This window comes from Thunnus albacares, chromosome 13, assembly GCF_914725855.1.
Source record: "Thunnus albacares chromosome 13, fThuAlb1.1, whole genome shotgun sequence".
Taxonomy (NCBI): Eukaryota; Metazoa; Chordata; class Actinopteri; order Scombriformes; family Scombridae; genus Thunnus; species Thunnus albacares.
This window is the reverse complement of record NC_058118.1, coordinates 7347419-7362907: the sequence shown is the minus strand read 5'-3', so window position 1 is coordinate 7362907 and position 15489 is coordinate 7347419. Positions and strand designations below refer to the sequence as shown.

Here is a 15489-nt window from a genome sequence, read left to right as displayed (position 1 = left end):
AAGAAAGACAGAATCTGCAGTCAATGTTTGGTTGTCTGTCCAAAATAAATAAGACAGAAGTTACAGATATAGGAATGTTTGGTTTTTTTGCCATTTTAACAAGGTCATGAAAATATAATTTTTTCATCTTTTTCATCAGGGTTTTGACTAAAACAAAAAAAGAGGGATCACATTACCTAACTGCTCGCAACACTGCACTAGTTACCTGTATCTTTTAGAATTATTTCCTTTTGCCTGTTTATAAAGCCTAACATAATCTTGCACCTTCCTATATCACCGACTGCCTTTCATTTTTTACCTTGCAATGCAGCTGGATTTGCGAGATCACGCAAGAATCCATCTTGTCAGGCTTCAAGTAATGCACTTGTGTCAATTAGTGTCCTATGAGGATTCTCTTGTGATCTTGTGAATCCAGCTGCCTCTAAGATGGTGATAGCCAATAACCCGCCAAGTGTTTTTTTGAAAGTGCCTGCCCTTTCCCAAACAGTTTCCAACGACAACTTCTCAGATGGTTCTGTATAACAAAGCATCTGGTGCGTCAGGTTTTTTCATTTTATGTTCCAACTAGAACTCTCAGATCTTCAATTGCTTTTCTTTTAGAAGCTCCTAATGTTGCCCACAAGAAATCTGGTGAGGCTGCTCTTTGTTTTTATGGCCCTAAGCTGTGGAACACCCTTTCCTTAGAGCAGCAAACTAATAAGAAATTAAAGACCCATCTTTCTGATCTGGCTTTTAATTCGGGGTAATCCAACCTCGCCAGCTCTTAATTTTTTTATCTTTAGTTATTTATATCGTTTTTTCCTGTTAGTTTTTTTTTGTATTGTTTTTAATGTGTCATTGTAGTGTTATCAAACGTTTTATCTGTTATTTTTTTATTTTAATTTTTGTTCAGTTTCGTAAAGCACTTTGGGCTGCGTCTTATTCTTATTTCTACATCAAGGCTCATGTAGAAGCATTCATGTAGAGGCATTCATGTTTCAGCGCTGCTGCTATGTTACTTGGTGCAGGCCTGTGTGATTGCCATTAGTGGTCATAATGAAAGCAGGACCGCACTCACAGCAGTTTCCTGAAACACTCACTGAACATGCTTCCCCTTGCTAAACTATGTCATATCCTGCCGCTCTCAGCCACATGTTGCACTTTGACCAATATGAAGTTGGTTTGACAGCAAGTGCAACGTTATGCTATTCTGTAAAATTGTTTTGTCACCGTTATAGTGCAAAACCTCCATCACTAAAACACAAACAGCTCTAGTTAGTAGCAATCAATGAAGTAAACATAGGAGTGCAGAAACACTGTCAAAAATCTGGTCTGTGGCTCAGTTCCTCCTCTTTTAGCTGTAGTAGTGACAACACAAGTCATTATACAAGTCGACCAATGGAGAGTTTGTTCCCGTCCTCTTCCACTTCCTCAGTCATTGAGATAATGTCTAACACGCAGGGTGTTATCACACTTTGTTTTTGCTCTAATGCATTCTTTATATTTTGCAGATTTTGGTTTACACTACCAAAATACTGACAAGCGGAACTTGTAAACAAAAGTCACAAGTGTTGGTCATGGGGTGTCAGTAACCCTATATGTCATCTTTCAGTGTTAAAAAATATTTTGGTGAATGTGACAAAATCTTTGAAGAGTGATACAGATATGTGACAGCCTAGTAGTCACTTATACTTGAATGTTTTGGTATAGTTGCCAGCTGCAGTCTGGAAGCTGGTATTCAGTTGCTTACTTTTAACTGGTATTAACACCTGAGAAGGTAACTTAGAGTACAGCAACGACAACAGAGGTGAGATAATACTGTGTGTGGATCAGTGCACTACTACTTTACAACAGGTCTCAGTTTGTCTCACTGCAGAGAGGGTATTTCTCTCTGTATATAGGTGTTTTACTTAAGTGTTGCTGATGCTGCAACTGTCACCAACTAACAGCAGGAGGCTACAAGTCATGACCTATCGAAGGAAGTATAGAATTAAGCAATAGATCAGATGACACTGACATTAATAGGGGTTAAAAGGTCTAATGACACATGATGAATATGTACTTTTTTATGCGATACCAAACACAGATTTAGCTGTACTGAGCATGTAGAACATGCGCTGTGGGCCTGTGCACACTTGCTCACATAGGTGTCTTATTATCAGTAACAATGTAGATAAAGACGGCCCATATTTTACTGTACAGTAGCAAAATGGCTGTTTGTAAATATATTTCAAAAGTATAATTTCTAACAACTCTGTGCAGTGGCAAATATAAATTCACACGTGTCCCTTTTGTGTTTTTGTCGGTTCCGTAAGCATGTTATCCTGTAATTTAACCAATAATATGCAAAGATGGAAATGAACAAATGTGATCAGTCTGTGATTTCATTCATCTGTCAAAACATTTGTCCAACCCGATGAGTGGTTTTCAGCTTGCTGCTTTGCCATCATATATAGACCTTGCCGGGGGCGTCGAACGCAGTCATTGTCAGAGCTTTTAAAAATGAGCCTGTGTCTGATTAGCCTTCATGCAACCCCTGCAATCAGTGGGAGACTGACTCATCATCGAGAGAACTTTTGCTTCTATGACGTGAAAGCCTTTTTGTTTTCACTGTAATTCAGTGTCATCGCCCCCCCTCTGTGTCCACTTCACACATCTCTATGATTAACCGAGTTGTCCTGCAATCTGACTGGTCAGAAACAGCACATCGGAGAAGAGAGTCACCCAATGGCAGAGAAGAGAGGCTAAGATTACATGCTTATCACTGGGTGACACACAGCGAGATCAGAAACTTTTCTTTTCAGGCACTGGTCCAATTAGGCCACTGATTGGCCAATTAACTGCACCAAGTTACGCTCGCAGCCTGCTCTGAAATTGGAAACAATTTCAACCCACTTTATCAGGACTTGAGTGTAGAATACTGTATATAACTTTTTAAATAGAATGAACATTCCCTTGAAGAAAACAATTACACACCACCTCAATAAACTTGATATTGACTAGAAGAAACATTAACTGAGTTAAAGTATGATGCCAGTTTCTTTCCCCTTCTTAATATATTTAAATAACCTTTGAGAACACATTCAAGGTCGGTCCTGGTCTGCCTCCTCGTCGGCTGAGTTGTCTTCACTAACTCTGTCCGTTCTCTCTGTCTCTGCCCATCCAGCCCATGCGTCCCCTGAAAGCCACGGCCACCACCTCGCAGCCCGTCCTGACCATCCAGCAGGTAGAGACCATCTTCTACAAAATCCAGGACATCTTTGAGATCCACAAGGAGTTCTACGACGCCCTCTTACCCAGCATCCAACAGTGGGATGAGAAGGTCACCGTGGGACATCTGTTTCAGAAGCTGGTGAGTCTGACGTGTGCGTAGCGCTCACTGTGTGTGGATCTCTTTCTTCTCCTTCCCCTCCATCACTTGCAGGATACATATGAATGAGAATTGTCAGACTCTCACTATTTGTATTGAGTGAATCTCTTTTCTAATTTAGACTGTGTATGTAAACGTGTGTGTGTGTGTGTGTGTGTGTGTGTGTGTGTGTGTGTGCACCCCTGTGTCTGTGGTCTGAGTGCATTAGCAGAAATGTGGTAGCCCCCGGTCTCTCGCACTGTCATATTTGAACTGGATTATGCTGTTTAAACAGGCTCTTTCAGTACAGAATGTAACAGTATCATTGTTATGTGTGTGGATGTGTCTGTGTACAGAATTAGCAAGGCTCCAGGCCTCAGCTAGTAGTAAAGTGAGTTAGTTCTCCCTCTGTGTGAGATCATTACATTGCAGAGGATAATGTAATTTGAACAGGGCTTATCAGCACATAACATAGCGTAAGAGCATGTGCATACAATGTGTGTGTCTTAACATATTTTAGATACTCATTGTATTTGTTTGGCATATGCTCGACGGGCTGATGCAACACGGTGTAACAGAGACTTTCAACTAAGAAACTGGAGACTAGCAGGAAAAAAAAAAAACAGATAGAAATTTAATTTAGAGGGTAAAGCCCAGTTAGTGTGTAAAATCCAGATACCATCATCAGGGAAAATAGTTAACTTTAGTGGCCAATTTAAAGCGTTTGAAAGTAATTTATTGAGAGCAGTAGCATAGTAGTGCCCTGTTAATTCCCCCCTGACACAGTCCAACTGTGGGCAGACGGTAGAATATTGTGGTTTATAATTTTCTGGGGCTGGAAACTAGACAGACACACAAACACTTGCTATTTAGAAAAGTGGCAGTAAAGTGCTGTAAGCTTCTCCACCTGACAGTAACAACAGGCTTTTGCTCTTAAATTGGGAGCCTCACAATACCGCTGCAGATTATACAGTACCACCCCTTGTGCGAGTGAGAGTGATGCTACTAGTCATCTCTGTCTTTTACATGTGGACCTCCTTTGGTTTCAGCTACTTCCGCTGTTTGTAAAGACGTGGTACAAAGGCAGAAGCTTAAAAATAGACAACTTTACTGTCATGGGAAAAAATCAAATACTATACTGATCCTGTGTGAGAACGTTATGAGCTGTTTTTGAAATCTGCCTTTAAATTTTACAATAATAACCAGATAAATTTGACTTACTACTGTGCGATCAGTGATTTAAAGAAGTCCTGCATTTAGTTCACACCATGTTTTCAGATTTTAGGAGATGTGATTTATTCTCGCCAACGAGCTGTTAGTTAATCAGACGTCCCATTATGAGAGATCCTGTGACATTTTGCCAAGTCATTAGCACATTTCTGTTTAGACTAGAGGACGTGTCATGCCAGCTCTTATCCTCACCTCAGAACCAAGACTTCACCATCTATTTTAATCTTTTACAAAGAGAAGTTTTGATGTTATAAAATATTTCTGGCTCTTCTGGCTTGCGATTCAGTGTTTGTTTCTGTGGGCTGGCTGCTGTGATTTAGAACTGAAAGTATTTTAAAAATGTGACAGATTAAATTAGAGTTAATGTCTGTGCAGTGGACAACATCTTAGGCTTTTTAAATGCAGAGCAGCACACATTAAACTCTAGGTCTGATCTTATTATCAACGTATCAATCAGTGTATTTTTCTAGCCAAAATCAAGGTGTCACATTGTTTGGTATCATAATGTTGATTGTTTTGCTACATTTACGCACTGTTTGGTTTGGTCACAGCTCAGTGAGCAAGTGAGCTACAATATCTAACCAGGCTTTCGGTTTTACAGCTGTATAAGCATGACAACTCCGATAAAATCACTGAGAAAATTCATGCTATCATTATGAGGAACTTAGGCAAGATGTCTGGTGTATTCTGATATGAAACAGTTTCTCTGCCATGTAGACATCTTTCGCTTTTGGTTTTCAACATCTCACAAAGGGTTTCGGGTATATTTTGATCTCTTAAACTATCAGCAAACTATCAGCCAGAGTTATTATTAACAGTAAACCACCACAACTCAACGATTGCCAAGAACCAGTCAAGAGTTGCCAAGAATTGAAAATCGGCACTGAATGTCTGGTCAGATTCTTATTCTTTAAGGTGATATTTCCATATCTAAGTCCTGATATAAATTTGGACTGTATTATATATTGACAAAGTTCTTGTACAGCTTTGTGTTAAGACAAAATAAACCAATATGTTTCACAAGTATTATGTGGGATTGGCACATATCATAAGTACCAAATAAAGTGAAATCATACCCACTTTCCCGCTAACTACTTTAGCCCAAGAGCTAATGACTTTCAATATGGTTATTAAACTTCTCCTAAACGCACACTGGTTCAGATTTATGTGTGCAATAATGCACCAAGTGATTAATTTCATAAAATATTTAATGAAACGTTTAATGAATAAATGATTCTGTTGATGATTCAGAGGGGGATAAGTCTCAGTAACTGTGGAAGACAGATTGGCAATAACACATGAGCTCATGTTTAGAAAATGATGGCGGCTCTGGTGTAGAAATGTAATACTTTTAGTAGTTTTAAGCGCTTCCTCTCACTCTCGCTCCTCTCTGTTAACCCTGGGAGTCGCACCACCAAGTGACACCTATTAGTGTAGTCATCAGCTCCCATCTGCGCTGCGTATATGTGCGTACATGGGCATGTCATGTGGCAGCTAAACATTTAGTCAGAGTGGCAGTGCGACACTACAGATGGCACTGTAATTAGCTGGTTTGCTTCCTACTGGTCCTTGTCAGCAGCATGGAGGCCACTGGAGCAACACAGAGGGACAGAATCACAGAAAGCAGGCTGACAGGAAATAAAAGCCTGCCACAGTTCCAACTCTTCTCACCTTTTTCAGACATAAAGAAGGGTCTCAGCTGCAGCCTCTGACTGCCAGGATTTCTTTTGACCAACCAAATTGTCAAAATCTCTGGAGACATAAAGTGAGAAGGGTTCAATCCTGCTACGGTCATGGCTCTGAAGGGGCTTTGTAAACCCCTTTGCTGAAGACATGCCTCCATGTTTTGACACTAACTATAAGTGTAATCCATGTATTATGTTATTACGGGTAACTGGGTTACTGCTTCCCCATGATAACCTTTAATGGATTATTGCATTTGTTCTGAGTATATTGAGGATAAAATTATGATGAGTAGATGTCAGAAGGTTGGCTCACACACTGATGTACTTCATCTAAATTTTTAGCCATGCGTATCTCACTTTGACTTTTTGATTTCTGTCTAAACTATGCAGTTGTTATTTTTGTGGATATTTGAATTTTGTCATCACAACATTTGAGTGAAAGCAGTGAAATCTTCCCGGTTTGATTATACTCACTTCTGTACAACTGACTGAAGTTTGACTGAGTGTTTATATATCAAGGGGAACAATGTATTTCAGCAACAGGAGGAACTCTGACCCATTGTAGACAACAGACAGTGCTGCATATGGCTGCACTATTTGATTGTGCAATTGATTTGTCTGTTGGGATTTTTCTCTGGAAGGCAGAAACACTCGTTGGTGTTGCTTAGCTGCTATCAAGCATGTGCAGTATATACAGTAGATATTAATAATTGCTAATATTTAAGCATTAGTGTCTAAAATGTTTGATTGCTTTGTTTGTCTTTGTTGTTTTTAACTGATCCTAAAAATGATGATCTGTGCTTAAACAGAGTAGACTTCCTCTTCTCCCTAAAATAAAAAAAAACAGACCCAAAAAATCAAAACAGAGCTTGGATGATGTGTTGTGTAACATGGTTTGGACTGCAGCCTTCTCCTACATGTCAAAGATGGTTTGAATTATCCAGACTACACAGGTAAAAGTCTCTATTCTAGTCAACACATCTAGTGCCCTCTCTCATCATCATCTTCTTCCCACCTCCATTCTAAAAACACAAACTGATGTTTTCCCGCCAGCTATTTTCACCTGTGAACCTGTTATTTGAAGTGTAGGCACTACGCTAGCAGTGTTGCTCCAAGTCCAGCGTGTCCAGGCAACATGATGAACTTATGAAATATCATCACGTCAGTCTGCTTGGTTGGTACTTTCCAGCCAAGCTGCCAAGTCAAAAATCTCTATATTTGGAAATTCAGTAATTACACAGTGGTTTCTCCCTTCCATCCAAGGTTAGGGTTGGACATAATGAAGTCACCATTATGATGAGATGTTGTGCAGACACTTGTTTGGCTGGCTTCTTGTCTGTTTAAGTCTTTATGTGGCTAAATGTTTGTGCTAAGATGACCATATTAAAATAGTTGTTGGCTATTTTATTTTAGTTTCTCTATCATCTGTTCCTATTAAGAATGTATTGATCTAAAACACAAGTGACATATGAGGCCGGATGACTCCCTAACATCTCCTCTTCTGAGCCCAACTTTCCACTTCACACCCTGAGAGGAAGTGGAAGGAGAGGAAATGAAAACGGGAGGTGGTGGGAGGGTTAACGACAAAAGTAACAAGTCTTACTCATTCATTCTATTCAGCTGAATCCAATCTCATTGCTTTAATAGGATGCAGTCAGCTCCTCAGCATAGCCAATCGAGCATAGCTGTAGCAGGATGCATATTCATGCACTGCTGGTCTGCAGCTTGTGTTACAATGCACATACAGTGCAGCAGAGAGGGGCTGTTAATGAACGGGAAGAGGAAAGAGAAAGTGACTCTGTTCCAATCAGGAACACCGCACAGAGCCACCAGTAGTGTGGCATTATGGGAATATGATTAGTCTGCGTGCATTGACTGTATGTGTATGGGGGCGGGGGGGTCATTTCATGTATGCTGATTGAGCAAAAGAGCGACTGCAGCATTCTTTTCAACCCTTCACGTCAGGCAGAATTCTGATGGGAAAAGAAAATGACTTTATCTGTCAGAGCTGTATATGAACTCTAATAAGTGACATGCAGGAGTATGGAAGTGAAGGTGAATGCAAGATGTACTGAACTCACTGTATTTATGTTTATGACGCTCAATGTTGTGTTGTGATAGTAAATGTAGGATTAGGCAGTAAACCAGTTCCTCATTGGGTGTCCATTAAACAATCCAAATGGAGGAGAGGTAGATGCCCCGATCAGTGTCTCTCCCTCCCTCACACCTGCCTGTTTCTCCTGTACCTTAATGTTTATCCTCCTCTCTTTTCTCATATGCTCCAGGCCAGCCGGCTGGGAGTGTACAAGGCCTTTGTGGACAACTACAAGGTGGCTCTGGAGACGGCAGAGAAATGCAGCCAGGCCAACAGCCAGTTCCAGAAGATATCTGAGGTATGTTTTTCATCCTTCAGAGATGATAAGAGACTCAAGGAGCAGTTGGAAGAATGTAAAGAACCTGCGTAGCAGAGAGGCAGCATCCACTAGGTTCCTTTTTGCATTAGGATGACTTGTCATTTTGTCACAGTTGCTGTGTGTTGTGTTTTTAAATCACAATTTTTACACCACAGCATGACAAACTTGTTCTAGTTAATGCATTAGAAGATAAATCCCTCATGATGGCGGGTTAATCCTCCACAGTAAAGTAAAAGAGAAAACAAATGCACATGGAATGATAGCACAGAGAGGAAGCAGGGTGAAACATCCTCTTTTCGACAAGAAGCAACAGTGTTTATTGGAAATGTGGTCTGATTTTGAGGAACAGTAGTTTAAAACACCCCTTGAGTGAGACTGATGCTACAAGTCATCTCCGTCTTCATTTATATACAATAACAGTCAAAAGTTCAGACATACTTTCTCATTCAAGACAATGTGATGGTGTGTCCAGCCTGACCGTACTGGATATTTGGGGCCAATCAAATATACATAAAATGCTGCCAGTATTACTTTAAAAAATAAAATTAATACATACATGTACATACAATACATGTCGGACAACGTGTGATAAAATTGGCTCACTGATATATCGGCCGGGCTCTATATTGTATAGATTGATGGTAAAATATGTTTCACCTAGAATATTTATCTTAAGTCTGCTGACTGAATTCATTGTGTTTACAGGTGAGCAGTGTGTTTCACAACAGAAGGTTTAGAATACTGTAGGGTTACTATACGTCAACGCATAGCTGCAGCAAGGAGCTTATATATATTTAGTGTTGAGAGCTGGTGTGAGGAGGAGTGTTGTGGGGTGCTAAAAATCTTCCTCATTGCTTTGAAGGTGTTATTGATGTTAATAAACCAGACATATGTGATGGAGTGGCATCGGATGAACCCGCTAATGACAAACCTGCTCTCATTCGCTCGTTTCTAGGCTGGTTTTGTACACAGCTACACACCTAAAGTTTGCACAGAGGTGTTACATCCCACCCATTGGTAATTATAACTTAACTAATAGTGAAGGAAATCCTCCTTCCTGTCTCTGAATACTTGAAATGTCAACAGTGAATGAAGTGCTTCGACTTTCTAGCACAGTTTTACTCTAATTTGTATATCAGTTCCAAAGTATTTATGAAGGTATTGGCCACCTACAAACTTCTGTCCACACAAAGCGCACACATTTCACCGTTTACAGCATAGACGCCTTTTTTTTTTTTTTTTTTTTTGCATTTATAAAAACCCCTATTTCCTGTTTTTAACCTTTTAAACCAAGTGCTATCCCGCCCACTGAGTATGCAGCTGAACATTTTACAAGGTTTTAATCAAAACCATTATTTGTATTATTTCGCCATCATGCTGTAGAAGTGTGTTGGTGGTTGTAAATATAATTAATTTTGGGGTAAACTTGTGAAGGTTGCATGGTCCAGCCTCTCTCAGCTGTCTCAGTCTGCTGCAGTGACCGATACTTCTTCGTTAGCTCAGCCTCATTTTCATCCAAGCAAGTACAAAGAAGTGTGTGTGATTAATTAAATTGATCTTTCCGCTCCTCTGTTTCTTTCAGAACCTCAAAGTAAAAGGTCCTAAAGACTCCAAAGATTGTACCACAACGGTCTCAATGGAGGGTAAGTTTATGTGTGTGTGCGTGTGTGTGTATGCGTGTGTGTGTGTGTGTGTGTATGCGTGCGCACATATGTCTGTCTTTCTGGCTTGATGCTTTAAGCCTCCAGTCCTGCCCCCTTCTACTTGTGTATGCAGTGGCGGGCTTTGGGAGGCAAACTGGCGCATGTGTGAGCACACACACACACACACATTCTCTCTCTCTCTCTCTCTCTCTCTCTCTCTCTCTCTCTCTCTCTCTCTCTCTCTCTCCCTCTCTCCCTCTCTGTCTTGTAGCCTGAGAAAGAAGGCAGTGAGCAGGAGAACATAGTGAGGAGAGGAGAAGAGGGATATGGAGGTGCTTGTGGTCCTCAGACTGTGTTGTAACTGCACATACGGTAACGACTGCATGATATGAGCTGCCGCCGTTTGATGTTGGCAACTTGGAGTGTTGTTTTTCACGTCGTTTTTTTTCTGTGAGCCGGGATATCAACGTCTTTGATCCTACGGTAGACTGGTGATATACCGTATTTGCTGTGAAGTTTGGACAGTTATTAATAAGCGCTCAGATATTGATTTTGGATATCGGCATATCTGATTGGCATTTGAAGCTTTGTGCGCTGATGCTCATGATGTACAAATAGTTTCTGTCTGCCGGTGATTTCAGACCTTAAATGGAATTTGCCCTTTTCAGATTTTCCGGTGATGAAAGTAGTTCATTTTGAAGCGTCTGAGCTTTTGTGTGGTTGCTGAGTGATGCTCCTCTCGAATATGCTGTTCACCGGGACTGACAGACTGCAGTTGTTCTTGTCTTTTAACATAGAGAATACACAGGAGGACGGCAGCTTTTATGTGTGTGTGTGTGTGTGTTTAAAATCAAGGCATGTTCTGCCTGTATAAGAACTGCTGGCCCCAGACTGCTCCTCATAGAAAATACTTATCACCAGTGGATCAGAAAAAGTCTGATGTCTTATGTGTGAGTGTGTGTATATATATTAGGAAGACAATACATGTCTGTGCTCTGCTGCCGTCTTGCAAACTTAAGGGATTTTGCTTAACCAAACCGCAGGGTAGACTTCACACTGCAAGGGAAAGAGGAAAAGGTTTCGGGCTGTTCAAATTATGCAATGATAAGCATGCATGATGAGCAAATGGTGTGGCTTTGTCAGGCTGAGAGAGGGCGGGTGAGTGTTCACATGTGTGTACCGTGTCGATTTTCAGCAGCATGTACCTGTGAAACGTCTGTTAATTTATGCATCGTAAATGAGGAAGAATCAAACATCTGGGTTATTTCAGTTGCATTCTTTTCTGTACAGCTGAGACTATATTATGTTCTACAAGAATAATATATGTTTTGTTTGCCGGCAGTTAGGACGCATGAGAACTAAACTAGTTTAATATTCCCTCAACAATCCTTGTTTGTCAGCACCCGGGGCCGTTGCTTTGATTACTCTTTGTATTGCGGTTCCTTAATTACCTGGCAGAGCAGTCCATGGATTTCTTTAGCTCAGCTCTGAAACTTCCTGTTTTTTTTCCCCTTTATATTTCTTTTATCATGCTTTCTTCCTTTCTTTTCATTACCCAACCATCCATCTTTCTTCTTTCCAAATGATTTCACTGGATCCCGGCCAAATGAACTGATGTTTGATCTTGTGTGTGTTTGGTCTTTATTGAAATAAGTCAGTTTGTCAGGCTTGTTTTACATATAGTAAAGCTCACCGATTCATCTGCCCACCACCTAATGAATGGATGCAAATAGCAACACAAGTACTACATCAAACAAGCATCTAACATCCTGATTCATATGTAAATGGAGGCTCATGCGCTACATTGCTGGCGTTTGCTCTCTATTTCTTAATCCTTATATGCCCTCTCCCTGTCTGTCATTCTGCCTCCTTTATTATCCCTCTCTTCTCTGTCCTGTTCCATCCTCATCCTCCGTCATGCCTCATGCCTGGCTTTGGTAGCTGAATGTCTTGCCAAATATTAAGGGCAGAAAGCTGGCAGTCCCCGTAGCTGTACACCCCTGTGTGTGTATGTGTGTGTGTGTGTGTGTGTGTTTTGCTTGTTCAAAGGTTTTGGCTACATGGCCTATTCCCTCGTTAGCAAAGATGAACTATTTGTCCGTCAGCCAAGCTGTCAAGGCGACCTTGAGAACAGGACCAATTAGAGGCCCTTGCTGCGACAGGTCATCGACTTAATATTCCACCTCTCTCTGTCTGATTCTCTCTCTCCTCATGTCTTCTCATCCTGCTTTGTCCTGACTCTTACCGGACTTTGAACATAGCTCCTCTTTCCAGATTTGTGTTTGTAAAACACACACAAACACATAGATATAGATATAATCCTTATCCAGTCTGTGATTACATTCATCATATGAAGTTTCCCTGGAACGTCGGGTAACCTGGTTATTTATATCTGTGCATACATAATTATAACATTATGTATCCGAGAAAAAAGTCATATATATGCACAAATAGATAAAAATAAAGTCTTATATCCTCCAAAGTATGGAAGATGTGATTGATCGTAAAAAGAGGGAGAAAAGAGAGGAATATAACATGATCACTGAGCCATCACACTCAGTTCAAAACAACTGATGATGAACTCAGCAAGCATATTCAGGTCTCTTATCCAGGTTTCCAAAACCATGATGTGACATTTACATTCACAAACACATGAACAGAATACTCCAAAAACATGATCGTACTCAGGACTCTGGTGATAACATATACATACTCAGTGTACAGTATTCTTACTACATGTATATACTATATAATATTACTATATAATCTATTACATCACCAGATGTGTAGTTACAGCTGTAGAGATCGTAAAGATGTTTTTTTTTTCAAAATTCCTCTCAAGAATGCAACCAAATTGCAATAATGCAGACATGCAGCACAAAGTAGGACATAAATAATCAATACAGCTGATGTCAGCTAGCATACTCACAGCTGAAGTACTTAAATGTTCTGTACTAACTTTTGATACTTGACTTGTACCCAAGGTAAACTAAAGTCACCTAAACTTTCCCAAAGTACTTGTACTTGAGGTGAATACAAACCCCGACACACACATAATTAAAGGTGTTCGCTGCCCTCGCAGCCAGAGCAGGTCCTGTGGTAAATCCTGCAGGAGGTAGCAGTATTGGCTCACTGAGCCAGGACCATTGATGGAGGCGGCATTATTAATGACCAGAGGGTTTAGAAACTTCAAAGAGCCTCAGCAAGGCTCCCTAGAAGATTCTCTTTGGTCTTATACAGCGACTGAGCGTGTGAATGTATATTTGAGCGTATAAGAGTGTGTATAGAGTGTGTAAAGTTTAACATGACAAGTCCTATCAGAAGATCTAAACATGTTCCCTGTAGGTTTTTGCTCTGCCTCTTTCATTTCTTTTAGTTGAAGGAGGAGGCGATAAGAAAAGAGAGCGAGCACTTGAAAGTGAGCGTACTCAGGGAGAGAAGAAGAGAGAGATAACATGTCTGTACTACTTTACAGCCGAAGAGAGCGACTTTCATTGGTTTAAACAGATAGTGTAACATTCAAGGGGAAGAGTAGCTGTGTTTCTAAGTCTCTCTGGGAGCAGAGCGCTGTGTGCCAGGGACAAGCAGCCCTGCATACAGAACTCACTTTACTTCTCTTTGTTTCACTTGGCTAGCTTTTCCTTCCTTCGGTTTGGAAATCAGGTGCTTAAAGTCCGCAGTATGCACTATAATAAATGGAGATTAGCTTGGTCACTGAGTGGAACATCGTCAGCCGGTTTCCAATTTTTTATGCCCTTGTGGTTTGTTTTGATTACGTACCCTTGCTGTCTTTTCTTTTTGGGCACATGTGCAGAGCAACATAATTATACTTTTTTTTTTATAATGCTTCGTGACACCAGTGGCATTATTATTTTGAGACGTTTTTGGCATTTCATTACTTGACTGTTGGAACCTTAGGTCTTACAGAGGAAACCCAGAATAATTCCTCCCCCCCTTCTTCTATTCTTATACATCTATGTGTGTTCGCTTCTTATCCGTCACCCCTCCCTCCCTTCTCACATCTGCCATCTTGCCTGCCGCCTATCTCCCCTCTGTCATTTTTCCCCCCTCTTTCTGTCTGTCCTTTCTGTGGGAATTTCTCACTTAGAGCCGCCTTGTGTGTCAGACCTGCTGCTGTTCACACTACCTCAGCAGCAAAACCATCCCCGGGGAAGCCAGCCAAGTATGATGGTGCAGGCTTAAAGCTATAATATGTAACTATTCCACATTAAAAATGTCTAAAAACGACTAGACCTATGTGTACTTACATTATCCCAAAGGTTTCCAACAATCTTCAAACTCAGAGAAATTGACTTTTATTCAGGTTTAAGCCAAATTTTTACAATAAACTTTTTAGATCTTGGTCATTTTTTAAGTATATCTTTTAACCGGATGAAGGATTTTAGTCATCAGACATCTGGATCTTAACTTATCAGAGAAACAAACTGAGAAAAGGTTAGCAGCCCGTCCTGGATGTCCTGTGCCCACTGAACAACATCAGAGAAACAGATTTTTTTACGTGAAACTGCTTTACTCAGTGGTCTAAACGTATTAATCACCGGGTCTGTTTGTTTTGGAGAGGAGAAGACCTCTGAGGATAATTCAGCTCCCAGAGAAGCTGGTTGTTAAACAATGAAGACAACAACTCCCAGGATCCCACGCTGCTTCACGACATCATCAAACTCCGTCTTTTGTTACTGTTTTAACAAGATACCCCTGATTTAGAGACAGGAATGGCAGCGTGTGGGCACGTGTCTGTCTTATTGGACTTTTTATATATACTGTCATGCATTCATTTGTGCTGTTAACGTTTGTATCTGTGCATTTCAGAGAGACTCTCTTACAGTCCAGTGTTCAGGCAGGCTGTAGTTTACCTAGTAGCAGCCTAAATATGCAGTGGAAGCAAACTGTTTCAGAACCAATAGGAGGCAGCAGCAGCAACCCTGGAGATGGACTGCATGTTAAGCAGCCTGCCTACGGATTTGTGTGTGTGCGTGTGTGTGTGTGTCTCCAGTTCCTTGTTGTGCAGTAACAAACTGCTGCATTACCCTGCTTTCAATCTATAAAACAGCACACATGCAGTCAGATTTCTTTAAAATAACAATAATAAGATGCTCTTGTTTGCTTACTCCCCTTCACAGAGAGGTCAAAGGTCAGGGTCAGCTGCACCCAGTAGCTTGTTAAAGGAC

The 15489-nt window shown here is 40.7% G+C and overlaps 1 protein-coding gene across 4 annotated transcripts in view; it reads left to right on the top strand.

The window, feature by feature from the left end:
- Positions 1 to 15489, top strand: part of abr (ABR activator of RhoGEF and GTPase) — a 131476-nt gene that overhangs the window by 58569 nt on the left and 57418 nt on the right. For all 4 annotated transcript variants that reach the window (XM_044370667.1, XM_044370668.1, XM_044370669.1 and 1 more), the window contains 3 exons: positions 3146 to 3331; positions 8529 to 8636; positions 10240 to 10300. In XM_044370667.1, coding sequence (XP_044226602.1) covers positions 3146 to 3331; positions 8529 to 8636; positions 10240 to 10300 — 355 coding nt within the window. The remainder of the gene's footprint in view (positions 1 to 3145; positions 3332 to 8528; positions 8637 to 10239; positions 10301 to 15489) is intronic.